Source organism: Phytophthora sojae (genome assembly GCF_000149755.1).
Source record: "Phytophthora sojae unplaced genomic scaffold PHYSOscaffold_6, whole genome shotgun sequence".
In the NCBI taxonomy this organism is placed as follows: domain Eukaryota; phylum Oomycota; class Peronosporomycetes; order Peronosporales; family Peronosporaceae; genus Phytophthora; species Phytophthora sojae.
This window is the reverse complement of record NW_009258120.1, coordinates 2,524,560-2,551,603: the sequence shown is the minus strand read 5'-3', so window position 1 is coordinate 2,551,603 and position 27,044 is coordinate 2,524,560. Positions and strand designations below refer to the sequence as shown.

The following is a 27,044-nucleotide window of genomic DNA, read 5'->3' as shown; positions in this document are numbered from 1 at the left end:
ACTCATGGCTCCTTGCTCTATGATGATTGGGTCGTAGATGTCTTGAAATCGTACATGATTCTTCGCCCGTTAGAAGAAGCAACATATACGGGAGGGGATCTTGACGACGTCCGAGACATCCTGCGGGGCTGCGCAGACGTGCTGACATTGTGCGTATACTGTGCCATGTATTTGATGTTTACGAAGCGTAACTCATTTTGGTGTATGCTCGCTCACAGAGATGGCAAAGAGCAAGCAAAAGAACACCTGCAGGCTTTGCTCAAAGATCCATTTTCCTACACTGCTCCTCGGCGCTCGCGGCGACGAAAAAGCACGGGTGAAAACGTGGAGAGGTGCGCTATTGCTGCTGTCACTCATAGATGCGCGAGTCTTGAACTGACGTTGTATAATTTGTGATATGCTACCAGTCCACCGGATTCGGATGATGATGATGCCGATGGACTCGTCACGGTGCTAAACTACCCGCTGCCCCCTTGCACGTCCGACGTCATCACAATTATCCGCAAGGATGTTAACCGGCTGAAGCCCAAGCGGTACCTGAACGACAATATCGTCGATTACTACTTCAAGTAAGTGAATTGCGCTGGCTGCCAGTACCAGTGGTTGATGATTCTGAGCATTTCCTGCTTTTATTTCAGGCGCTTAACGCTGGAGCAATTTCAAGACAATGAGGTCGTTCAGGAGAAGGTGCTGTTTCTCAACTCGCACTTCTACTCCCGGTTGCGAGCAGGGAAGGGGCCCACCCCGACAGCACGCTTGGAAGCTGGGTACAAGAATGTGTCGACGTGGCTTTCGCGCTCGAACTTTTTCAATCGCTCGATCATATTTATTCCCATCAACAAAGAGTAAGTGACACGGCCTGGGAGCGAATGGGTACTCTATCCGCGTGTTCTAACCGCTCATTTACCTTTTTTCTCCAGTATGCATTGGAGTCTTGCTGTCATTGTGAACCCTGGAGCCGCTGGGACTGATCCAAGTGGCGACAACGTAAGTGGACAGTGAACGTCCGTTCTACACGCTGCGTAACTCACAGTTGTTTCGTGTTTGGATTATCAGGAGGCCTTCACGTGTGTCGGAGTGCTGGACCCACTCGGCTCCTACCACCGCAAAGCTGCCATTGTTCGCAATTTGAGAACGTACGCGACAAACGTTGTATGGCAAATTGGTATGCTTACAAGATTGCCTGAGCTAATGCTACCCCTGATGATGCACCAGACTTTTGCGAATGGAGTGGGAAAACACTAGAGGACGCTCAAGTGGCGATGAGCTGGGCGCAGAGTACGCGGTAGATCGCGTGTTGCCTTTGAACGTGAAGGCCCCGCTCCAAGAAAACGGCTATGACTGCGGCGTTTACGTGCTGAAGTTCGCCGAGGTGATGCTGAAAAACTGCCTGGAGCTGGGTCTGCTGGCTCAAAACGACGGCGTGATCGGCAAGGACGTGACGGATAGCCATCTCGAGGCTGTGATCACATCCAGCGCCTTCTCAGCTGACGACATCACGGCGACCCGGAAGCAGATCCAGCAGTACATCGAGGCGGACGCGAGCCGGTACGAAGTGCTCAAGAAGGAGAAGGGCAAGGCGAAGGCCTCGCTCGCTGAAAGAGTAACTTCGACTGGGGATGTACTAGTTTAGTAGTTAGTAGTAGTACTTCGAAGTCGACACAGTTTTGGGAAATGGGCAAGTCTTACTTCGACATCAGCCATGAAAAAAATATCCCGAAGTACACAGGCACGGCAAGAGGCATAAGCAACTAAATTGCCATTCTCGAGCAACACGTTGGGGTTGGCTCCGAAGGAGTCACTACATGGACACATCCATTGTTTGACTACGCGCAGCCTGGGATCGATGACTCCGGCTATCAGTCATAAAACAAAGTATTGGTGAACTCGGCATCTAAAGTTATTGGTGCGTGACCTTGTGCAAACCCCTTAGTTCTGTCTGATTGAAATGTGTTGCAAAACGCGAAGCCGACCATACATGTACTATTGGAGGGCAAGCGGACGAGCGGACTTCATGCATGTGGCCCTGTTGCGAACTGAGATTCTCAAGCCGACGACGAGACCAACGGGAAGTTGCCTTTCGGTGTTCGACACATGACCGGTTTTTTTTACTTATCACCGCCTGCGTTTCCGCTGAATACAAGCGCTAAAGTGTCAAACCAGGTAACTTCAATGCCCTCACGCCTCTAGAGGATCGCGTCCTCAATGGCGCATGAGAGCAAATGTGAAGGCGACAGCATAGAGGCCGACGCTCGCCACACGCCTGTCCTTCGTGCTGGCGCCAATGAAGCCATCTCGACACTTCGGACCCAAGACTGAAGTCTGGAGATGTGCTGCTTCAGCTCAAGAGGCGGATGAGCTGAGTTTGGGCGGGGCTGGGTAAGGCCAGGTTTGAAGTCTGCAGTTGCCGTTGCCCAAGGGCAAGAGCGGGCAAAAGGCAAAGCCGGTTGAAGCTCCGGCGGTCCGAAATTTCAATTCAACCACCGCTCGATGATCGGCAAAGCCAAAGCCCGTAGCCCGCGAGCGGAGCAGCAAGCCTGAGAAAATGTTAAGAAGAAGGGAGCAACAGGCGACTGGGACTATGTGTGCCGGCAAGCGTAACGCAGTGTTGTTGTTCTTGGGGGTGTGGAAAGCAGATTGCTGGGTCGAGGCGAGCATTGCCGCCACGAACAGCCACAGCTGGGGAGCTGGCACGCCCAGACCGTGATCAAAGCCTCAGCGCCTGGGCGAGTCGAGTCCAGCATTGCACATTGCAGTCAGTCGGTTATAATTCCGGCGTTAGACTAAGATATTTGTACCTACTGTACCTGCCGACCTTTCAACGGTCCGATCGATTATTGTGTTTGGTTTGAAGTCGAGCTTCCATCACACAATTGCCTCACGCGTTTGAGTGGGTATCAGGGCAGGCAGCACTGCAAGACGGCATGCAATTGCCCCCCTTGCTTGAATGTGCGAGTCCGGCGTGGCAAACGCCGAGACCATTTTTGCAGTGCTTCCTCTCCTCTTCCACCTCAACCCGAGCCGCGCGAATGTACCCTTCCAATCGCATCGATTTTAACTATGCAGATGTGTCAGGAGATAGGTTTATAAAGGTTTTCTGCCATGATCGCTTTTTTAATCTTATTATCGGTATCTAAAGGTGGATGTATTTGTGCAGGTTTTGTGGCCGTCTTTGCGACGTGTTTTTGTGCTGGCGCTTGGTGCGAAGCGCCCTTTCTTTTGCATACAAATTTCAAGACGAAACCGGCCGCATCCGCAGCCGCCGGAACAGTGCAAAGTCTCCGCTGGATAACACAAGAGAGTGAGTGTCAGGCAGGCAGCGTGCAGGCAACAACCAAAGCAACAACACTCAAGAGCCAGCGCCAAGGCAAACAAGAGATTCATCCCCCACTGCGAATTTAGCACCATCTAAACTACACACACACACACACATATCGATCGACATGTCCGACGTGGTGGTCCCCAGCTTCTTCCCGACGCCCACCGAGATCGCCGGCGGCATCCGCTGGGTGAGGCAACACCCGGTCGTGGCCACGGCCGCCGCCGCCGCCGCCACGGCTGTGAGCGTGCTCACGTACCTCAAGGCGGCGGCCGAGGACGAGCGCGAGCTGAAATTAGACGTGCACAAGGAGAGCGAGGCCGACGACCTGTGCAGCAGCACGGAGAGCGGCGCGTCCACGCCCACAAGAGACCGCAACCTGAGTCCGCGCAACCTCAGTGTACGTGTACAGCAGATTTTTCTCGGATTTTTTCACTTAACCGCCTCTGACGTTTAAGTGGTGTTAAACTGTGTTGTTGCAGTTCGGCGAGTTAGAGACAGAGTCGGACGTTGTCCCAGCCGAGGTGAGCGCGGACGTGGAGAACAGTGAACTGGAGGCGGCATTGCTTCAGGCAGACGGAGAGACGGTGTCCCCGCAGTGGGGGTGGTATGTCTCCACGACGCCCCCAGAGGAGTATTACCAGTGATTCATCCTTCCATCCCAACCCGTCCACCATCAAGTGCCGTAGAATTTTGACCCGCAACGAAAGTGTTGCGACGGACTCCCCACCAACACCACCCAGTTCCACCCCTTCTATCGGTGAAAAACTCAAGACCAGCCAGCTTCTTGCAGCTTTTTGCCAGACTGAGAGGACGTCGTCTTCTCCGAGCGGCAGCCTATAAACTTGGAGCGAGCCGCACGTCCCCTGTATTCGTACTTATATATTGAGTCCTCGCACTGCCACCACCACCATTCCTCTGCCTTTGTTTGTTGCATCATGCGGGCATCTCAAGCTACGGCACCTCGCTCTTCTCCTGCTTACTTGGTTAGTACTACGAAGTACTAAACCTTTAATGGCCTCACGTTGTGACCGTTGCAATGAAAAAATTAAAAATGGCTTAACGGATCAATGAAACGCCTGGTTGCATGACTTCATCGGAAGCTGCACCAGTTCAACTTCAAACGTTCGTCCACAGGCAAAAATCGGAACCCAACGGACTGCAAGAAGAACGCGAATCCAATGAAAAATGTACTAGTAGGTTCACTCGTGTACAGGGTTGATTCTATTAGGGTAGTTTAGGTTGCTAACTATTAGGTTGTTCGCTTTACGCGGAGCTGGAGTTGCCTCGGTCGCAAGAGACTCGACGCGCTCTGGTCGAGTTCACCGCCGCGGTCTTAAGGACGAACTGCACGCCCTCAGCGCTCAGGAAGTTGTCTTCCAGTCCGAGGAACCTCAGCGAGGGGCACACGGCTCCGGCCAGCAAACTCTGCAACTCCGTCACGCAGTTGTCCGTGACCAGGTTGCCGCCCATGCACAGTACTTGCAGCGATGGGGTGCGCGTCGACTGCGCCAACGCAGTGAGGACGGCTCGAAGTCCGGTCTCTCCGATGAAGTTGCGGCGCAGATCCAGACGCGTGAGGCGCGGAGCTTGAGCGGACGGCAGCAGTCTTGCCACTTCAAAAGCTCCGAGGTCGGCGAGGCTGTTGCCAGCCAGCAAAAGGTCCTCCAATTGCGGGCAACAGCCAGACTCCAGTGCATTACACAGCGAGCGGAGCGCGTTGCGGCTCATGGTGTTAACGAAGACGGAAATGAGCTGCAACTTCTTGAGACTCGGGAAGGCGCCGGAGGTTAGCGCACTGCTTAAACCGAGCACGGCGCTCTCCCCATCGTTGGATTGGGTGGTCGGCAGCTCCGCGCAGCCCCAGGCGTAGAGCGGCGTGGACGCGCAGCCCACCATTGGCACCACCGATGGTGACAATGACAACGTTCCAGCCTTGTGCACTACGAGCTGCTGGAGGTTGGTCATCTGCAACATGGACGACTTGGAAGCCAGCCCCTGGTTCAATTGAGTCACCTCCACGGTCAAACTTACCACGCACCGCGGCAAGAAAGTCGCGGCGAAGCGGTTAAGCGCTCGATGACGCATCACCTCCTTGCCGTCCAGGAACGAAAACACCAACCGCGTGCAGTCCTCACCAATGCTCGAGAAGATACTGTTGCCGCTGCTCAAAGTGCAACGTCGGCGCTTGGTTACGCGCATCAGGTCGCGCGCGACAACGAGGCGCTTGAGAGTCTTGTGGGTCTGCGCCACGGTCTCACTTGCCGCGGCTTCGTGGACGCTGGAGGCCACGAGACTCTGCAGGCGGCGACGCAGCGTGGCCAAGTTGTAGTACTCGGCCAATGATCCGGCACGCGAGTACAGCGCCAACTCGATGCGCTTGGCCAGCAGCACCGCGCGCTGCGGGTCGACGGTCTTGGACTGCGACTGGGAGAGCTGCAGGATCCGCTGCACCATCATGCGGCGTTCGGGCAGGTGGCTGGTGGACTGCCATTGGATCCGGGCCTGGGTCTGGTTATCATCGTTCTGGTGTTGCACCTTGGAACTTGAGCTGTCGATGCGCTTGAGGCTGCAGCGCTCTGGGGCCCATTGCGGAGCCTGCGCGACGGAACCTGTGGGGGTCGTCGGGGGAGTCATGACCTGCGCCTGCATAATTATGTAGGATAAGGTAGACGGCGTCTGCCCAGCGAGGCAAAAGTAGGAATGGCTCTGGGAGTTGGGACGAACTTACTCCCCATCGCTTCTACGCTACTCTGCTGCACCCTCGGGTCTTTATCCCAGGGCTCTTCTCTGAAAGGCCTGGAGTGGTTTGTTGGGGAATCGAAACGTCCGGCGTGGCAAGGGCACATCCGCACGCCCAGCTGAAACTCGGGAAGAGCTGCCTCCTTGTCGAAAAGACGAGCGGTCCATTTGGGACCAACCGGAAAAGGTGGCAGTGTAGGAGCGAGCGGTCAAGTTAAAGGACCGACCGACCGACAGGGGCTCATGTGCGTGTATGTGTTTGCGGCCAACGAGTGTCTCGAAGCCAAGCGGCTCGTGTGTAGCAAACTTTCACTTGACTCAACTCGCGTGAGTGCGAGATTTGCCTTCATTAAGTTTCACAAGCCGCACTTGAGGGTGCTGGTGACACGACTTCTACCATCAAAATAGGGGCCTTTCGCCTTGGGAAAATGCGTGGGCTTGGGATCGGCTCGCGATCGAGTGGAGACGGTGATCAAAAAGCCCTCCACCGAACTAAGATAAGCAAGCGCGGCCGTCGCCTCGCTCTCGACACATGGAGAGTAATGTAGAGGCCACCCATGTGGCGAGTGCCTCGTCGTCCACATTTGCATCTTCCACTTGCCGCTGATTATGGAGCGCGCCGCCAGCGCCGTGAAAACGCTTCTACAGAACGCCAAGGCTCACTTGCTGGTGTTGAGGTAAGAGAGAGAGAGGGAGGGGGTCAGAAGGCAAAAGATGTATCTAGGTTAGAGAATGTCGTGCGGATTTTTGGTGAATTATCTTGCCACTGCCCCTCGATTTTAGCTTTAGGGGGTCTGCTGGACGGAAGCAATAGCGTTCAATTGATATCAGATCCGTTGGCACTGTTAAACGCTCGCCCTGGCGCGTGCCAAAGTGTCCGCAGGTGGACGCAAATAATGCAGTGGAGCTCTGGGCTTTATGGTAAGAAGTACGCAAGCCCGGCGTGGCAAAGAGTAACTTGCCGCCTTTGGCTGGCTGAGCTGACAGCCGAGTTCGCTGAAGTTGAAGTGCAGCAGGACGGCATTTCGCCAGCTCCAGCCTTTGTGGTCCCAAAGTGCTCGCTCGTCACGTCTTTATTTGCCGCACGTGAATCGGGCGGCCCAAAAGCTTGAGGTGTCAAGTCCACGAGGAAGATGCAAAGCACGGCGAGACGAAAGTCAAACGCTCTTCTTGGATCGTAAAGGTGCGTACTAGATCGGCCGATACTTTTGCGTTGCTGGGCACCGACCGCTTATCTTTCGTGCAGCTGCCAGGCCGCTCGTGGACGTCCACGCATGAATGACCTTACGCGTAGAAGTCGAGTCTCACATGGCCGAGTGCTCGTGGATAGAACCCCTCCGGGAGACAATGCCTTACCACCGGTTACGTTAAGCTTTAAGCTCATGTAGAAGTTGGTCGCCAGGTGTCTACATACAACCCACACCGTCCGATCGAGCGGCTACCTCACGTATAATACAAGTGCAACGCACGGAGCGGGACTCGGTGCCAAAGGAGAGCTCAGGATGGCTCCTACATGGATACTGTCGTCTCCGATACTCCAAGCACCACGGTTCGCAGGCCAGCGCCACAAGCCCAAGCCATTACTGCGTGTAAAACTGCAACGGGCCACGACTACCGAGCACTAACAGCAGCAGTGTCGTGCCATAGGGCATTGCGTGGACTGTACTGTATTACCCCCCTGCTTGCTTGTCCCAGGCAAGAGAGCACGCGGGTCGCTGAATTCTTGCAGAGGGAAGGCATCGACCTACCTGCATGTGCCTACCTTCATTACACGGCTGACTACCCCCAATAACGCGAAGACAGTCGTGAATATCCGTGAATATCCACTGCCATGCGTTCGTAAAGGCAAAACGACCTCTGAACGGACGAAAGGTTTGGTCGGAGTCGCCCGCCGCTCACAGCGTTGTCGACTTCGAGAGTCGCGAAATCGTGGATGGCATGATGCATTGCTTTGGTACACTACTTCGCTTCAAGCTCCCAGCTTGAAGTGGCTACCTTCACTACATGTACATGTAGCAGCGCCGTTAAACAAAGTGCCCACGCAGGGATAGACTTTCGTCAAGGGGGCCATCCGATCGGCACCACGACGGGTATTGGCGAAAACTCACTTCTACAGCGTACTCAGTCGTAGCGGGGGGGGGGGGGGTTAGCGACGACATCGAAGCGATCAAATAGTGGAGCCTGCAGTTATGCTCCTCGACCGTTTGCGAGCCAAAATTTCGAGTAATCGATATTATCTTAGCAATGCGGTCGCATAGTCGATCAAAATGACCTCTACGGGATCCGGTGGCGAGCCGCGAAAGGCTTACTACTGGAAGATGCGCGAATAGAGAAAGAAAAATGCATACAACCTTTTAAAAAATAATGGACGACTGAGCTCTGGGCGCTGTGGCACAATACTTGTGCCGGCGTTCTTCTCGTCAAAAAGGTCGAGGGGGCCAGGGCCTGACTCATTCAATAATGTCGACGACAGTCGGCGCGAATCCCAGATCTGCGAGACGAAAAACAGCAGTATTTCGAGCGCGTGGGCCGTGAAAAAGGCTTGGTGCTGATCGGCTCGCGGGCTTTGCCGCTTCAACTTCAGATCCGGGAGCAGATCCGTCGCCGAAGATCGCACTGCAGCATTGCCAGCGGGTGGCCTTGCGATTGCGAACAGGCAACGGAATAGTACATCGACGAACCTGAGCAAAACCTCACAAAGCCCCTTCTTGCTCTTCAGTTCCTTTTTTCCCGTACCCGGGGTTGGGACCCACGAACCAGGAGGGTCGCTGGCGAGCCTGCTTCGATACCACTCCGCTGCTGGATATCGCTACGGTCGATAGTGGGTACACTTTGGGTACCAAGTCTGCGGTACAGCGTCCTCTCGCGTGAGGAGCCACTGTCGAATTGATGGCGCGGTGCATTGAAGTCAGGCCAGCTGGTCGTCGTGGAAGCTTCCGTGAGGAGCATGGAGCCGTCGCGGAGGGAGGTCGCGCGGCCGGGCGGTTCTGTTCAAGCCTTAGTGGAGAGGGGGTCGCGTCAAGGATGGATGGCACGCCAGGGTGCCCAGGTGAGGAGAGGAGAGGAGAGGAGGCGTCGTGCTTATGAGCGTTCCCGGCCAGAGCCGACGGGCGCTTAGCTCTTTCAGTCTCGCATTTTCCCGATAACAACACAAGCTAACCAAGAGACACTTTTCATTTACGTTAGCTCAGCTCCTGCTACTTCTACCCAGCCAGCTCTTTCCGACCTCGCCCCACTCAGAGGCCGCACTCCCCAATCAGCCCGCTGGTACCCGATCCCGACCGGGAGGGTGCGTGACACTTTGCGCCTGGGCTCGGAGCTGTCTTTCGACGTCTTCGAGGCTCGAAGATGTCGAAAGACAGTTTGCAAGTACCCTGCAGACCCTGCAGAAGAATGACCGCGAGAAACATCTGCGCAGGTCTCAAGCTCAACCTAAAGCATGTATACTTGTAATAGGTATTCGTCATTGCGATCTTGCAGTACATGTGCAAATATTTAGCCCTCTAAAATAGATCTCTAAAATAGACCACGCCTGTCTTAATATGAGTGGACACGAGATAGGCGAGGGCTGATTTAGATTTATGCTTTGGTGGGGGCCGCTTTTAGGCGCAGAAACTCGGTTTGGCCCGTCTAGAATGGCATTTCTGCGTTTCCAAGTCGTAGCAAAGCATGAAACAGACCCCAACCTTGCATCTTAGACCTGTACTGGCGATATATATAAATCAGACCTAGGTCTTAATTAAGAGCCTGCTAGACTAAAATCGAGATTATTAACGAGATAATAAGCATGCGTTGGCCAAAATATCTGCAAACGGCAATACCTCACTGCCAACAAGGCGCTAGTGTATGTAGTTTTCACGATGAATTTCCTGTCGTGACGGGATGTACAGTAGTTAGATTTTTTTACGTATTCGAGCGCACAACAGACAAAATACATAGCGTCGTACCGGAGTGGACGAGGTCCAGTTGCATGAGGCTCAGCAGGACGAGCCAGATACTTCCCTGAATGAGATAAACTTGCGTCTCCAGCACAAATGCGAGCTGGTACATTGACGAAAACGCAAACGTTCGTCTAAAAAAACTCTCGAAGAACGCAAACGAGCCGAGCTCCAACACGGAAAACAGTACAATGTTTCCAACAGCGCTCAGACCCCAGTTGGCGATACTACTCGGGTAGTACACGATGTTTGGCAGGTGGACGAGCACCAATCTGTAGGTCGCGAACACCAACGGAATTATCACTTCAACGTACTCGACCAAGACGAGATATTCGCAGTGGAATAGCAGTTGGAGGCCCTGAGCTAGGATTTTCTTGGATCTCTCAATTGATGCCGCCAGTCTGGGACTCAGATTTTTGTGCGCTTCAGTAAATTTCTCCTCAAGATTGCGCGCTGGGGCGACTTCAATGCGCCGGCGGCTTGGTTTCCAGAAAATCCAAGTAGATTTTCTTCTAATTGTTGGCTTCTGCTTGGGCAACAAACAAACCCGACGATTTCCACGCGTAAAGTTGCTCCTTTTGGCCGCTGCCTAGCGGATGAGGCAGACACGCCCACAATCGGACGGCTTTCAACGGCGTCACGAATAATACACTGAGGTTGTTAGTCACCCCCAGTACGATCTTCACCAGTCCGGTATTCTCTAAGTCGCTGTTGGTTCTGCACAGTTCCTCTCTCGAGGCTCGGCGGTCATGAAGAAGTTTTAGCACATGGTCCGCACCTGGCGAAGCTCCAGGATAACTTGCGCCAAATCGACTGCAATGAATAGCGCGGTAGTGAGCATCGAGCCCGCATTTGACATGAAGAGGGATACGAAGAGCGCGTTGTAGAAATCCACTGAGAAAGTCACGATTCCAGGGATAAATCCTCCAGATCGTACGCCGCCCACTTGACGAAATATTTGCCGGCAAACCTCCACAATGGCAGGGCGAGGATCACACCAGCGCGGTAGTTTTCGGACACACTGAGGTATACCCCTTCGTACATGGGGTACACCGCTCCGATCCCCATGTAGGCGAAGAAATAGCGATAGAGGCGAGTCTTTCCCAAAAACTTTGCCGCCGAAGACGAACCGGATCGCCAGGAGGAGGTAAACCCCTCCGAGTAAATTTGCCATGTTCCACATAAACGCAATGGGGAAGCCGTAGTTTTCCGCTATTGTGACACATATTCCAACAAAGGTGCCAGCCGCAATTACCGCGGCGGAAAACCTTTTCGCTAACGTGGGGTTTAGCTCTGGAACGCACGTGACGAGCTGAGAGAGGATAGCAAAGATCATGATGAAGATCAGGATTGCGAGGCGAATCCAGAAGACCCAGTTGACCCTCCAGCCCTCCGACGGCGGTCGCAGGGGCATGCATTCGAGCAAGAGAGCCACGGATAGAGCGGGGAGTGGGGTGACGACGCATACCAAGATGGCACGAGTTCGCGACGTGGTTTTGCAGTAGTGACTCAGACTTTCAAGTCGCTCGACGGAGTAGGAGCCCTGCCGCCCGACTTGAATTCTCTCCCATTCATCTTCGAGACGCTTGAGCAGTTTAATGAAGGGGCTGAACTTGCGAGCTGCTCGAGTTACTCGGGTGGGTGATAGCGCTTTCTCAGCCTCTCTCTGTTCCTCCACGCGGCCCATCATCGACACGTCAACTAGCGCGCCAAATGCTATCACCAGAAGAAGCTCCAATGAACAACGAAACTCTGACGAAAGCTTGAAATACTTGTGCAAACTAAGACTATTTCACACATTTTATATATTTAGCACACGCACTAAGTATATTTGTTAAGAAATATACTCGTTCTGAGGACAACATGTACATCGATTTATTTAGAATATATACAGGGGCAAGATTTGTTAAGATATGATTTTAAATCTAAAAGCTCGTGTGTGTTGATAAGGATTTCTATCAGCTTGGTGTAAGTATCACAATTGTTCAATGACTGTGGTCATAGAGCCATTCGAGCCGACATGTGTAATCAGCTCCTGCTTGTGCAAAACGATCAAGTATCCGTTAGAGAAAGAAAAATAACTAAGCTGGCAATATAATATGCAAGTAAATACCTTACCAGAGTGAACAAGTTCGAACTGCATCTGGCTTAGCGTGATAACCCACAATCGGCCTTGTATCCAGTAAACTTGAGTCTCGAGCACGAACGCAAGCTGGTACATGGGGAGAAAGGCGAATATGCGGCGGAAGAAGAGCTCGAAAAGAATCAAGGACAGAACCTCCATCAATGCAAACACCAGAACATTCGCAACGCCAGTTAACCCCCCAGTTGCCTACATCAGGCGGATAAAATGCCATGTTTGGGAGAGATTTGATTGTCGACCTGTAGATGGCGAAGCCGAGCGGAACAATGCACTCGATGTACTCGACAAGGACGAGATACTCACAATGGAATAGCAGTTGAGGACCCTCTTCGAGTTCTCAATAGACTTGGTAGGAGTTCATAGGCTAGTGTCTTCAGTATCTGGCAGGGAGACAGACGTCAACGACTTTTGCGTCGGGGATGCCACGCCTACTCTTTTAACGTTTGAATTCCAGAAGCCCCCGAGTGTTCCTCTGTTTGAATGATGCCGCCTGACCCTGAATACCTTTGACAGCCCTAACGTTTGTAGCAGCTTACTTAAGTAACTTGTTCTCGTGTGAGCGGGATGAGGTAGACACGCCCAAAGTCGTGTTTTATCCAGCGATGAGCCGCGGAACGCTTTGAAATTGTGGATAATGGGCAGTATCTTGGCAAATAGTTGCTCCTTCTCAAGTCATCCCTCGTTCTGAGCAGCAGCAGCTCACGCTTCGCATTTGAGCGCGCCTCTCGGAAATCAAGCACTGACTGCACCAAATCTACAGCGATAATCACCGCAGAAGTCGAGAATGAGCCCGAGTTCGACATGAACAGCGCGACGAACAAGGCGATATGGAAATCCACCGAAAACGCAACGATGTCCGGAACGAAATCCTCCAGGTCACGCGTCGCTCACATCATAAAGTGTTGGTCTGCCAGTTTCCACACCGGTAGGATAATAATCGCACGCCCACGAAACATCTCGGGGACTTCGTTGTACTCAACTTTATAACACCGGAAACACCGCGCCAAGCACCATATACGAGAACAAGTAGCGGTAGTATCGCCGCAGATTCTGGCACGTGGTCGAGTGCTCTCTGAATGGATTACCTCCAAAACTACAGTGACACCTCCCTAAATGAACCCCTCTAACTGACTATGTGTTCCCTATCTGGTTAGGATTCCTCGACTGCAAACGGGATTATATGGATTTTACTATAGGTGTTCTATAACTGATCAAAAACCTCTTTATTCTCTAAATGGTCGCCATTGTTGGCGCCTCAACCCTCTAAATGGACGCCGTAGTAATAGATCCAAACTCATATATTTTTCTCAATCACTTGTCTGCCTCCTCCCACGTATGCCATTGCTACCACTACTCCCGCCACAACAAATCGAGCGAAGAGAGAAATTTTATTTGGGATGCTAAGTTGGGACAAAGAGTTTGCAGTAACTGCAACTTGTAAATACTGATAAATAAGCTAGCCACAGTATTTTACAATCAGCGCAGCGTACATATATATTTTACGAAAACTAAAATATTATGATGTCGAGACAACTAGGGGCTATGCAGTAGATACCAAGCAAAAGATAAAACTGCAGGCATGGTGGCAGGTATATCGGGACAACAAATATTCCCATAACCCCACTGTATTGAAACTCACGTACAACCCGAGGGGATGCGATTCTGCTAATACCAATGAGAAGGAGTAGGAACAGACAATACCGCGCCTACCGTTAGTTCTGTCTGTGTGAAGACGAAACAAAACAAGAGTACGAAAATGCTGGAGGAGCGAACTAGGTGTCATTTATAGAGGTGTCACTGTACCCAAACTACCGTTATGAGAAAGCGGAAATAGCTCCAAAGAGCCACCTCCAACAAACAAAATACAATTAAAAAAAATGTTCGACACGCAGATTTTGGTTTTATGCGGTTATCGTTTATCCATCTTGAGTAGGCTATGCTGTCACATTGGCTGTAACAGTGAGTTCTACCAATACCTCAAGGGTTTCCGTGACGGAGTCACTCGAACCGAAAGGTAAAGTCCGTTCCTGCTCCGAATCAAACAAATAACCCGAATATTAGTCGTGGAAAGCTTGAAAAATCCCGTGTCCTTGTAAAATAAAAACACACACACACAGCACGTTACCCGAATGGACGAGTTCGAACTGCATCAACGTTAGGATCACAGTCCACAGACTGCTCTGCACCAGGTACATCTGCGTTTCCAGCACATATGCAAGCTGATACAATGGCGAGAACGCAAACGTGTGTCGCAGGTACCGTTCGAAGAGAGCCAACGACGCCACTTCCATCACGACAAAGAGCATAATATTGCCGACGGAACTCCAGTCCCAGTTTCCCACTTCAGCCGAGTAGTAGATGATATTCGGCAGCTGTACCAGAACCGACCGGTAGATCACAAACACGAGCGAGATGATGCACTCAATGTAGTCGACCAAGATGAGATATTCGCAGTGGAACAGCAGCTGAAGACCCTGGAAAATAATCCTTTTCGACTTGTCGATAGACGCAGCAAGCCTCGCGTTTGTCTTCTTGTCTTGAGTCTCGGATATCGGCGAAACTTGCTTAGTTGGTGTCAGTCCGACTGCAATTCGTTGGCGACTCGACTTCCAGAAGACCCGGTTCGAATTGCTCTTTACAGGCTGCGGTTCAATTCCGAACATTCCTGACGCTTCAAACGTTTGAAGTCGCTCCATTTGCTGCTTGGTGAGAGGATGAGGCAGACACGCCCACAAGCGGACGCCTTTCAGAGATTTCATTTGAAATGCACTGAGGTTTCGGGTGACAGCGAGCATCATCGTGAACAGATTGAAGCTCTCCAAGTCACTCGCGGTTCTGTTCGTTCTGGAGTTGAGGCGTTCATGGGAGGCTCGTCGGTCTTGAAACAGTCTTAGCACACTTCTTGCGTTTGTGCGTAACTCCCTAAACTCCAGAACGCTCTGCACAAAGTCTAAGGCGATGAACATTGCCGATGTGTACACCGAGTGCGACGTCGAGATGCACACTGATACGAAGATCGCACTGAAGAAATCCACGGTCAGGGCCACGATCTCAGGCAAATAGTCCTCAAAATCGCGCATCACCCACATGATAAAGTGCTTTCCGGCGAATTTCCACAGCGGGAACACAAGAATCACGCCGCCACGGTAGGCCTCGGGCATGCCTTTGTAGATGGACTTGTAGATGCCGAAGTACAAGTTGAGCCCCATGCAGCCAGTGAAGTACCGGTAATTTCGTCGTAGATTGCGACACCCGCGTGATTGCTTCATGAATGGGTTGCCGCCGAAGACGATCAGAATCACCGAAACCAGATACATTCCTGCTAACAAATCTGCAATATACCACACGAAAGGCACGGGAAAGCCAATGTGGCTTGAAGTAATTAGACATAACCTCACGAAGGCACCAGCTCCAGCCACCGATACAAGGAGTCTTTTCGCCAGTGTGTAGGTCAGTTCCGGGACGAAGTTAATCAGCGACGAGAACACGGCGAAGAGCATCGCGGTTATGAGTACGACCACTCGAAGCCAAAAGACCCAATTGGCCTCCCACCCTTCCGTCGGAGGTGACAACGGCATGCACTCCACTAGCACCGCAATCAACAGTGAAGGTGGACCGGGGTGAGCGCACACACGAGGATAACTCGAGTCCCCGACGTCGTCTTGCAGTAGCGGTCCAAGCTTTCGAGCCGCTCAATGGAGTAAGATCCCTGACGACCGACTTGAATGGATTCCCATTTCTTCTCCAGACGTGCGCAAAGTGCCACAGGCGGAGCTACTGGGCTCTTCTTGGAAGCGGACATCTCGGCAACTACGTACACAGGTTCTCTCCATTCGTCAGGCTGGCCCATGAGTCTTGAACTCGGATGATGAAAAAGTGTTGGGAAGAGTCCAATTAAAGGCGATTATACACTTCGTCCTTCATGTAACTCGATGGCGGAAGACGGAAATATCACGGTGGTGGGCGCGCGTACAAATAGCGCACAGCCTCACCTGGGTGAAACAAGAGGGTGAGTCTAAGAAAGTAGTGGGTCATGGAACATTACGCCGGCAGTTTTTTTCCTTACCGTAATTTACCACCGAGAACATTCCTGAAACCTTCTTTCGGGACAGCAGCGATTTCAACGACGACCCCTCTCGACCACTTGAGAGCGAGAGCCACGTCTTTTCGATATGAGGGTAGATTTAGAACCTCTGAACCGGTCAGATCTAATAGACGTTGATTTGACGACGCCCACTTTATAGCGAGAGCCGCGTCTTTTGGATCTTAGGGCGTTTCGGGACCGCTCGTTTAAACTATATTGATAAAACCAATAGAACATTACGCCGGCAGATTTTACTAGTAGTTCGGACCAGCGCGACGTGGCGTCTCATCATTGGTTGAAAATCTATCTCACACACCTTCATGCCCGCTTAAGTACGCCAGAAATTTCTTCCTCATCCCAGAATCTGCCGGCTCGAGGAAAGATGATGAAGCTCTTCTGTGGGCGTGGCGGGCAGCGCGTTCTCGGTGCGAGTAGATGAGAGCGACACGGTGGACGACTTGAAGGACGCGATCAAGGCGAAGAACTCAGCGACTATCACGGGCGACGCCAAGGACCTGCAGCTCTTCCTGGCGAAGACGGCGGACGGCGCGTGGCTCTCATCGAAGGACCCTGATGTGATTTCTATGCGAAGTGGAGGCATTCCTGAACAAGTGAAGACACTGCTGAACGTGGAAATGGACCCAGCAGATGAGATTGCCGATGTCTTCGTACCAGCTCCGCAGAAGAAGCAGATCCACGTGCTGGTGGTGGTTCCGGGTCATGTTCGCGTTGACATTGGTGGAACTGCTTCCAGAGCGCTGAAATATAAGCGTACGTATTCTGGCCCCTAATTGTTTGAATATGTTGTTGCTAATTTCTTGTGTAGAGCAGGATTCAGACGGTGGATCATCAACGCTCAATGCTTCGTACCTGTCATATTGGCGGTCATTACATTCATTGTTTTGGCCTATGGAGAGAATCCAACCGACGAAAAAGGATGTTTAACAGTTCCTGGCCGCTCGCTTATCGTGTGTCAGATGATTGGTGTTGATATTGCGATGGGGGCGATTCTGTCATATTCGCAACATTGGAAATCGAAGCTTGACAACGTGATCGAGGAAGCGAAGGACGAGACACCGTTACAAGCCCAGCGACAAGAAATGACCGACCTGACTTTTGCTGCTGAAGCCCAGCATCAAGAATTGACCGAGCACACTTCGCTGCTTCCTGCTACTGAAGCTCAGCGACAACCTCAACAACAACAACCCTCACAGAGCACAAAGAGAAACAGAGGAGGAGGAAAGAGGAAATGAATAATTTAATGGAAGCATGGTGTCTTCAACTTCTCAATTACCAAGTATTTGTTGATCGATCCTGACAAATATAAAGTTACTAATATACAACGATGACGTACTCTCCTGAGCAATACCAAGCTAGCAAGGAACGTATCAAAGCAGCGCAGAAGCGCTACTACCAGCGCACGCGAAGCCCGTTTATCTTATCTAAAAGACTACGATGACAAGAATAGAGACCAGATTCGAGCTCGCAAGCGTAAGTCCAAAACCGAACTTATTGATAGTGAAGTCGAACTTAATAATGAAACCGAACTTAATTAATTAATTAATTTTTTCTCAAAAAGTTAATCCCAATATAGTCAAAGACAATGGCTTAAGACCTCCAAAAAGGTATAAGCCAAATATTTGAATTAATTAATTTCAGAATATTTTGTAAATGACTAAGATATAAAGTCGATCCTGATACAAGGTCAAATAATTATAAAGTCATATCTACGGAGAATAATATAGTCAAGCATATATAGGCAACATGTTTGCATACGAACTCGAAGGATTAAAGAGATTAAATATTCAACCCATTCGATGGGGTAGTAGCTACCGTATTAAGGTACGTGGCAAGACGGGGCGCATGGTATACATTAGCAACATTTCCCACCCCACCAACCAAAAATTGGTAGCGAAGCAGTACCAGATCAGTCTAGGCAAGCTCCAAAAGAATGTGGCTGCTGATTTCAAGGAAGACAGTAAGTACCGCTTCTACCAAGGCAAGAACATGGAGTCGCACCTCTACGAGGGAATTCAGCCTGCTGAGTTCTACGACAAGCTCGAGAACGTGCTCGCAACCCAGAAGTCTGCCTTCAAGGTCAACATCGCTCTTGGATACAAGCTTGTCAGCAGAACTGATGACAGCGATACTCGCTACTTCCACCCGAAAATTAGCAACACGTCTGTATTTAGCACTCCTGTAGCTATCAACAACAAGGCTGATATTCGCAAGAAGGTGATCTCGGAGATTCGCTCCATGGAGTTGGCTGACAAGCTCAACTACCCCAGCTCCGGGTACATGGTGAAGTGGATTACTGGCTTCAAAATCTATATCTACCAACGCGACCATGCTCTGGGTGATAGCGAGGCGGTCATTCCTAAGGTGATTCGTGATAACAAGCACGTCATCAGCTTCCCCAAGACGAACAACAAGTGTGTCTTCCACTGCATTGCTTATCACAAGCAGGAGGGAGCCAAAAAGGGTCCTCGCAGAATCCAGGCTCTGGTGAAACAAGCCTTCAAGCAGTACTGTTCGTACAAGGAGATCACCTACACTCTGGGTCTGTTCCGCAATTTCAAGCCTATCGACATTCTCCAATTCGATGAGCTTGAGGAGTGCTTCAAGCTGAACATCAACGTCTTCAATATGGATGTTGAGACGGGCAAGGTTGAATGCATTCGCTGCTCGGACAAGGACTATGACTCGATCAACATCCTGTCGCACGAGAATCACGCTCTCTACATCACGAACGTTGATATGCTCCAGCAGAAGTACCAATGCTCTACGTGTGAGATGGTGTTTGTTAGCCCTGATAAGCTACGCAACCACACTAAGAACCAATGCGAACTCGTGAACATCGAATCCTTCCCAGCTCAGCCAACCATCTACCAACCCGCTCCGAACAGCATTCGTTCCATGCTGACTAAGTACTCCATCAAGGATGCTGACCATTACATCGATCACTTCATTGTCTATGATTTTGAGGCTATCCGCAACCCTACGGGTGTCAAAACCGGAGAGAATACTATCTTCACAAACGAACACATTCCTGTGTCTGTTTCCGTGGCCGACAGCTTGACTGAGGAGGTGCGATGCTTTGTCAGCGATGACCCGACGGAGTTGCTCAAGGATATGTTCCAGTACATCAAGGAAGTTGCGGCTAAGATTCAGCAGTACAACGTTTCGAAGTACGAGTCTTTGCTCCGCAAAATCATCAACGTCCATGGTTTGACTGACGCTGAGGTTCCTGGTCTAGACTTGGGTAAGACGTACAAGATGGATGATGTCAATGCTTGGATTCAGAACGGGGAGTTTGCTTGTTTCTTCGATTTCCACAGCAAGCTCACATTCGGTAAGAAGCGCTCGGATTATGGCAAGCTGAAGCAGTGCATTGGTCAGGTACCAGTATTCGGATTCAACTCTGGACGCTACGACATCAACCTTATCAAGGCGGACCTGTTTGCAGTCATCGGTACTGACAACATCACATCAGTCATCAAGAACCCTAGCTACATGTGCATCGCCACATCAGACATGAAAATGCTTGACATTAGCAACTATGTTCCGGCAAGCACCAGCTATGCAAAGTACTTGTCGACAGTGCAAGTGTGATGACAAGATTCGATGCGTCTGTGGCCTAGGAAAAGGCATCTTCCCGTACGAGTACATTACTTCATTTGACGTACTCAGTCAGCCGGAAGTCCCTCCTAAGTCGGCGTTCGACAGTGCTCTTCGTAGCACTAGCATCAGCGATAAGGACTATGTGCCGGTACAGTTCGTCTGGGAACACTATGGCATGAAGTCAATCAAGGATCTACTCATTTGGTACAACAACCTCGATGTAGTACCCTTCATCAAGGCCATCAAAGCCCAGCGAGAACTATTCAAAGGTTTCGAACTTGATATGTTCACTGATGTTGTGTCGCTACCTGGTCTCTCTGAGAAAGTCATGTATCAGACGTGCTTCAACAACCTCCAGCGACCAAGTAAGGAGTCTGCTGAAGCGTTTGACTTTCCCGCTAGTCGCTTAAGTGGATATAAGACCCAGGATGCTGATGCCGATCGTGAATTCAATATGACGCTAGAACACCTCAAGGACTTGCTAAAGCGACAAAAGTACCTGTGTGGGCTATGCTACAAGCAACTCACAGCTGATACTGCCTCGGCTGACCGAATCAATAACAAGCTCGGACACATCGATGGTAATATCTTGATCAGCTGTGTGGGATGCAACGTTGCTCGCAAGAACATGTCGCTAAAGGGCTTCCGCCACAAGAAGCTACTTGAATTCAACTCAGACAGGTTGGTGTACAATATCGATAGAGAGAAGGACATCTACACCAAGATGAAGGCGAACATTGCTGGTGGTCCTTCTATCATCTTCAACAGATACGCGAAACGCAACGAGACCAAGATTCGAGGGGGTAGGATCTGCAAAAAGATCATCGGCTACGATGGTAGTGCTCTGTATTTGTGGGCTCTTGGTAATGAGATGCCATGTGAACGGCTGACTACCATCGAAGCATACACAGGGATCGTCGATGATATTGTAAATGACAAGATCTTTGGCTTCCTCGAGTGTGATATCCGTACACCAGAGCACCTCAAACCCTACTTCAGTGAAATGACCCCAATTTTCAAGAACACCCTTATCGACTGCAGCGATCGGAGTGTCATCGGTCAGCACATGTTCGAGTACAACGAGGAGCGCAAGCAAAGCCGGCTCGCAAACTCATCGGGAGCTACTTTGGTGAGAAGATCCTCATTTATGCACCGCTACTCAAATGGTACATTTCTCATGGTATGGAGATCGCCAAGACTTACAGCTTCATCAAGGCTAGCTCTCACAAGGCATTTGCACCATTCATGGAAGTCGTATCGAGCGCGCGACGAGAGGGTGATGAAAATGTTAAATCCATCTGTAAGATCATTATTGAGAAGGTATCTGACTCTGATATGGATGATTTAGTCCAAGAGTTGAAAAAAATCATTATGAACCCTAAATCATTTGATGCGCTCATTATCGATAGATTCATGAATGAATCGACAACCAATCCTAAGATTCATTTGGTTCTAGACTTGTTGACTAAGCTGAAAACGCTTAGTGAGGGTAGCAATAATAAGGCTATGATTGCAGAGATGATGAAACTGGATGGTAATAGTGCGTTTGGACGATCTGGCATGGACATGAGCAAGCACAAGGAGGTCAGGTATGAGTCGGACGATAAGGCAATCAAGGCCAAGATTGAGCACTTCACCTTCCATGGAATGGAAGAGCTGAATGATTCATGTGAATTCACTATGAAGAAGCGAAAGCTCAACAATAAGAACCCAATTCATCTATCGATTGCAATCTATCAGCTCGCTAAGCTCCGTATGTTGCAATTCTACTATGATTGCATTGACTTCTACTTCGACCGTTCGGAATTCCAGTACCAAGAAATGGACACAGACTCGGCTTATATTGCGTTCAGCTGTGAGAAGCCATTCGTTGAGTGTATCAAGCCCGATCTTCGTGAGCATTTTCAGCAGCATAAGTACGAGTGGTTCCCACGTGATTATAGCGAAGAGATGGCTCAGTTTGATCGCCGAACGCCAGGTTTGTTCAAGGATGAGTGGTCTGGTGATGCTATGGTATCATTGTCCTCTAAGAACTACATTTGCTACCTACCAGACGAATCTTACAAGGTCAAGGTTTCAGCGAAGGGAGTCCAGCAGAGTGATGGCCGGAATCGCGACGTCCTCAACCCAGATGGCTTTGAATCAGTTGTTCGCGATCGCATCACGCTACAGGGCACCAACAAGGGGTTTAGACTCAGTAAGGAGAGTAAGTCAATCATTACGTACACCCAGACTAAAACAGCTCTAAACTACTATTATGACAAGCGTCGTGTACTTGCGGATGGTATCACCACCGAACCGCTCGACATATAAGCAACTACCTGGCAGGGGATTTTTTTGTTTTATAACCATATAGAGCGATGGATCAGCTGTTGTCCAAATTATACTATGACCCCACAACGGGCTATGTGGGTGCCCAAGCCTTATACCAGAAGGCTAAAGAACTGGAGCCGAAGATTACGATGAAATCGTCAAGGAATGGTACTCAAACCAGAGCGATATTCAGCGATTTCAGGAGCAGAAGATGCGATACGATGGGTTCAAAATCGCATCGACTAACCCCAATTCGTGGCAGATGGACTTGGCGTTTTGGGAGAAAAGACCAATCTTGACTGCGATCAACATCAACTCTCGCCTAGGCTACGCAAAACTACTAACCAACAAAACTGGCCCGACCGTACTAGCAGCAATTAGGGTTTTTATCCGCCTCCATAAGGTTGACATTCTCACAACCGATAATGGTTTAGAATTCATGAACCAACAGGTTCAGAAATTATTCAAAGCTAAGAAAATTGACCATTTCAACAATGAGCCTGGAGATCACGCCGAAATGGGTAAAATTGAACGCTTCAATAGAACTCTGAAGCAGCGCCTTGTCAAAATCGAACCAAAGCGACTAACCCAAAAGCTCATAGCTGCTGTTATTGACAACTACAATAGCACGACCCATCGGACGATTGGTATGACCCCCAACGAAGCTAAAGGTAAGGTAATTGAATCTGAACTAGTCCACAACCAGGCTGAAGCCGAGAGGATTGAAAACGAGTTCGAGGTCGGTGAAAAGGTTTTGTATCGACTAAAAAAGAAAACATTTGATAAAGAAGCAGCAAGATGGTCTAAGGCTGTGTATTCGGTGGTAGGTATTGATGGCTACCGCATCCAAATCAAGTCAAAAAACGGACACACTCTTTACAAGGGGCCAAACGATCTAAAAATTGTTAAAGCAGAAACATCTGAAGCTACTATCAACAGAGGTGATATTTTAGAGGTGGAGAAGATCTTAGACCACAAAAAGATGCGATCCGGCAAGTCCAAGTATCTCGTTCAGTGGGTCGGTAATGAACTTGACTCCTGGGAGCCACAAGATTATCTTAGATTAGTCAATAAGAACAAGAGATCAACCTTAGAGAATGAGTACTGGAAGTCGATAAATAATGAGTCGAACTAGCTTCGAAATAAGTTTAATAGAGCAATCCTCGGTAAGCGTTGACTCATCTATATCTATCAATCTATTTTCCAAAAATAATGCTTAAAAATATATGACTTCATATATAGAATGCGTTGCAACTGCGTAGAGAATCAACGTGAGCTTGTACAGCTCCGAAGAAAGCTGTGGATAATTCAAGAGGTTAGTCGAATCAAAAATGAACTCAGAGATTTAGACCCAGTAGCCAATTTCCGGAAAACCGTGTGCAATCTACAGTACCGCGACCAGTTAGAAACGATATTTGGTGTGCCGTTTCATTGCATCAAGGATCGATACATCAATCTCCTCAATGAGCGAAACCGTATCTGTCATACGTATAAACCATTTAGGCATGACTCCGTTATGCCAAGCTATTGGTGAGTATGTATTTAATCGATGCTAATATTTTTTTATGACTACCATGATATAGTTAGACGATGTTTCCCAACTTTACATCCCTCACTCAACGAGAGCAAAAGCGGCAGGAGCAACTCGAACGAGCGAGCGCCGAGTTCGTCAAGCCAAGTCCAAGCGCCTTATGTACGAAGGTGCATCATGGGCTAGCGATATCGCGAATGGTATCACTACTGTTCCAAAGAAATCAACACAATCCGCTCACTCTGATATTTCGGTTGGCCCTGACGAGGCTACGCCGGAAGAGTTAAAAAAAAGTCTGAATATTGAAAACTCCAAAAAAAACCTGAGTCCTCAACAATGGTAGATGCTGAAGTTAATGCAACACCTGAAATGAACGATGCATCGACTACTGCAAAGCCTCAGTCCGTTGATGCTTCCAGTACTGCTAAGCCCAAAACCAGTGATGGTTGGGTCCACGTGAGCCCCGATATGACTGATGTTGGAGTTGATAATAGTTCAAGAATGACAGATGCTAGTGTTGGCCCTGATAGTCCACTGCCGCAAAAGCCCGTCGAAGAAGATTTGTTCGACGAAGGCAATGCTGAGATGAAAAATCAAACAAAGTCAAAGGAAGCGGTCGCTAAAATCTTCGAGGTTTACCCCATCCTTGCAGAACTAAATACTCACCCTATTGCTTCCAACAGCCGGCAGCTTACTAAGTATTATATTGGGATGGATGCTAAGGTGTACAGTATTAAACTGAGAAAATATGTACTAGTTCCGAGCATTGATTGGTCTGAGACGTATGACCATATTGGTGAGGTATTAATTAATGATGTCAGATTCCTCGCATACGTCAATGAGAAGGAGCGACGTAATGAGATGGGTAAAGAGGACAAAAATAGCCCATACTAGGTTTGGCAAAATATTGGCTCAAAAAGAAAAAGAATCAATGCCTCAGAAGGAGATTATCCAAACCGCTCTAAACAGAGACTTGACGACAGTTTTGTGTTCGATACTGGAACATTCACAAGATCCGATCAAATGGACAGCAAGCTCAAATTATTTTGGACAATTAGCAAAAATAGGGAAGTCCTTGAATCTAACGGATTGATAAAGAAGATTGTACCAATTCTTAATGGTTCCGCAAAATCTTCTCCTATTGACAAAGATGGCTATGTTTGGATCAATGGCAATAGCATTAGCGTTTACGGGAAAGATAGCGATCGTGTGAAGTAAGCAATCACTCAGAAAGTGAACTGGATAATGACATTCCAATCTTTCATTAATATGACTAAAGCCAGGGGCCTCGAGTTAGAACTAGTTGGTAGCAATGAAACCAAACACATAAATGATTTTACCCCAGCTAATGGTGAAGCTCAGCATGGATTAATGAGTGGTATTGATGAAGACATGGACCCAAGCCTATCAAACGCTGATAACGACGCCAAGAATATCTTAACTGATTACTACAGCCAGTTGCACGCTAATAGTATTGATATTCCGTTTCGGCTACAACCAATCGTGAAAATCAACGGTGTTGTTAAGTCCCATCCATCATACTACTTTGGGCAGCCATCGGGGTCTAGACCCCTAAATATTTTAAATCGTGAAAACAAAGCACGCAAGCAGGTGGGTGGTGTAGCTTGGAAGGGGCTAATGAAGAATATCATGTGGATGGATACCTTTTCGTCCCTACTCAACGGGGTTGAGGACTTGGACCGCTATCTTAATGAGGTTGAATACCCCTTCCCATCGAGCGATGAAGAAGCAGCTAAGATACTTAAAGAAAAGGAGCTTGATAAGAAAAGACGTAAAAACCTGGATGCTAATCTTGAAATATTGAATGAGGCTATTCTAAAGTCTGTACACGATATTAGACAGCAAAGCGTTGAAGAGTATGAATACGATGCCAGCTTGCAAAAGGTTCATGATGAGTCAGAAGCAGCTTTTCAGACATACGGTGAGGCTCCGAAACGCTATGAAGAAGCAAAAGAGGCTGTTAGAGGGAATAACTCAAAAGCAGCGAGATCGGTGTTGAAGGCAGCTACATCAGCTATGAAGGCGACAAAAAATCGATATATCAAACGAAGGCTAAGCGATACGCCGAGGCAAGCGAGGTATCCGGCAGTGGCGTTAAACGAAAGTTTCAAGGTCGAGGATTGCGCGGTGCAGGTGTTGCCCCGCTGGAAGGTGTAGTTCGCCGAGACCGTACCTACAATCTCAATGAGATCCAAGGATTAGCAACGCCGTCAGCCTACACATACAAGCAGATCGGAAGCAAGTATATTCGTATCCCCGACCTTGATGCTAAAAAACTCGTGATCGTTCAGCCGAATCGGCGTAAATGTGGTCCTAAGTGGGAAATCAGTGATAGCCTCCAAGCCATGATCAAGGCACTTGTCTATAAGAACCGTATCGATCAATCCGCTTACGATAAGCTCAGCGTTGAAGATAAGAAACTGTTCAAGGAGGTTCTATTGATTACTTATCTCCTATACAGCTTCCACGATAAGTTAGAGGATCCTCTAGCTACGCTTAGGGCTGAATACGATAAGCTAAAAGGAGAGCTACAACTCGGAAATGACAACCCCAGTATCATCAAGTAGCTCAAGTCTCTCACGGTGGATATGTACAGCAATCGACTGATTGATGATAAAGAGCTCAAAGATATTATCACCCGTTTATTATAAAACCATGTTCTTCTTCAACTCGCGCATTATATCCAGTTCCGGAGGCAGCTATGGTGACAATAGCGACCTCAAAGTCGCTGAGTTGAAAGCTATCATGAAGAACCTCATCATTCATGATCGTCCCCAGAAGACCCAAGCCGCTGTGTGGGCTACTGACCTCGACAAGTCGACCAAGAAGGTGGAGGCATCTACCCAAACGGAAGGCGGCCGAGTCTGGGCTTACCAGCCAAACAAAGTCAAAGTCTGTGAAGACATTTGCTCTATATAGCAGAGCGGATATACTTTGATGTCTACGTCTGTTTTCTTCTCTCGATAGAGTTTGATTTTTATCTCCGATATCGATAGCCATGACAGCATTCTTGCCACTATGTACGTTGTACATTGGGATATAAGCATTATTCCCTATCGAAACCACTCCAGCGTGCATCGTTATTGAACCGATGACTTGGCCAGTTTCAGGGTTAGTCAGGTCCTTTTTGATCGTTTTACTTGGTCCGTAGCCCATAATACTCTATTACAACGAAGTACTCAAGATCTGCTCTATATTTATCGGTGCGAAATTATCCCTGAGCCAATACCATATATAACCCTCTCGTGGAATTCGACAATTCGATCACATTGTAGTTGATCAGTATCAACGACATTAGCGTTAGTAGTCTGAGGGCAAGCGGTCTTCGCCAC

At 49.3% G+C, this 27,044-nt stretch overlaps 5 protein-coding genes across 5 annotated transcripts; 3 read left to right on the top strand and 2 right to left on the bottom strand.

The window, feature by feature from the left end:
* Positions 1-1,262: 1,262 nt before the first annotated feature.
* PHYSODRAFT_316747 (hypothetical protein) lies at positions 1,263-1,633 on the top strand (the record flags this gene model as incomplete). The annotated part of the gene is made up of 2 exons (XM_009532771.1): positions 1,263-1,266; positions 1,290-1,633. The coding sequence occupies 2 exons, from the start codon at positions 1,263-1,265 to the stop codon at positions 1,631-1,633; spliced, it is 348 nt and encodes a 115-aa protein (XP_009531066.1).
* A 1,810-nt stretch (positions 1,634-3,443) lies between these two features.
* PHYSODRAFT_562229 (hypothetical protein) lies at positions 3,444-4,091 on the top strand (the record flags this gene model as incomplete). The annotated part of the gene is made up of 2 exons (XM_009532770.1): positions 3,444-3,719; positions 3,802-4,091. The coding sequence occupies 2 exons, from the start codon at positions 3,444-3,446 to the stop codon at positions 3,964-3,966; spliced, it is 441 nt and encodes a 146-aa protein (XP_009531065.1). The 3' UTR covers positions 3,967-4,091.
* Positions 4,092-4,585: 494 nt separating this feature from the next.
* PHYSODRAFT_316745 (hypothetical protein) lies at positions 4,586-5,956 on the bottom strand (the record flags this gene model as incomplete). Its single annotated transcript, XM_009532769.1, has 1 exon — positions 4,586-5,956. The coding sequence occupies one exon, from the start codon at positions 5,954-5,956 to the stop codon at positions 4,586-4,588; it is 1,371 nt and encodes a 456-aa protein (XP_009531064.1).
* Positions 5,957-14,199: 8,243 nt separating this feature from the next.
* On the bottom strand, positions 14,200-15,222 carry PHYSODRAFT_511132 (hypothetical protein; the record flags this gene model as incomplete). Its single annotated transcript, XM_009532768.1, has 1 exon — positions 14,200-15,222. One exon carries the CDS (start codon positions 15,220-15,222, stop codon positions 14,200-14,202), a length of 1,023 nt encoding a protein of 340 aa, XP_009531063.1.
* Positions 15,223-16,074: 852 nt separating this feature from the next.
* Positions 16,075-26,631, top strand: PHYSODRAFT_335384 (hypothetical protein; the record flags this gene model as incomplete). The annotated part of the gene is made up of 7 exons (XM_009532767.1): positions 16,075-16,151; positions 16,642-16,948; positions 18,198-19,698; positions 19,868-20,976; positions 21,036-21,123; positions 21,364-22,053; positions 26,408-26,631. The coding sequence occupies 7 exons, from the start codon at positions 16,075-16,077 to the stop codon at positions 26,629-26,631; spliced, it is 3,996 nt and encodes a 1,331-aa protein (XP_009531062.1).
* Positions 26,632-27,044: the final 413 nt, after the last annotated feature.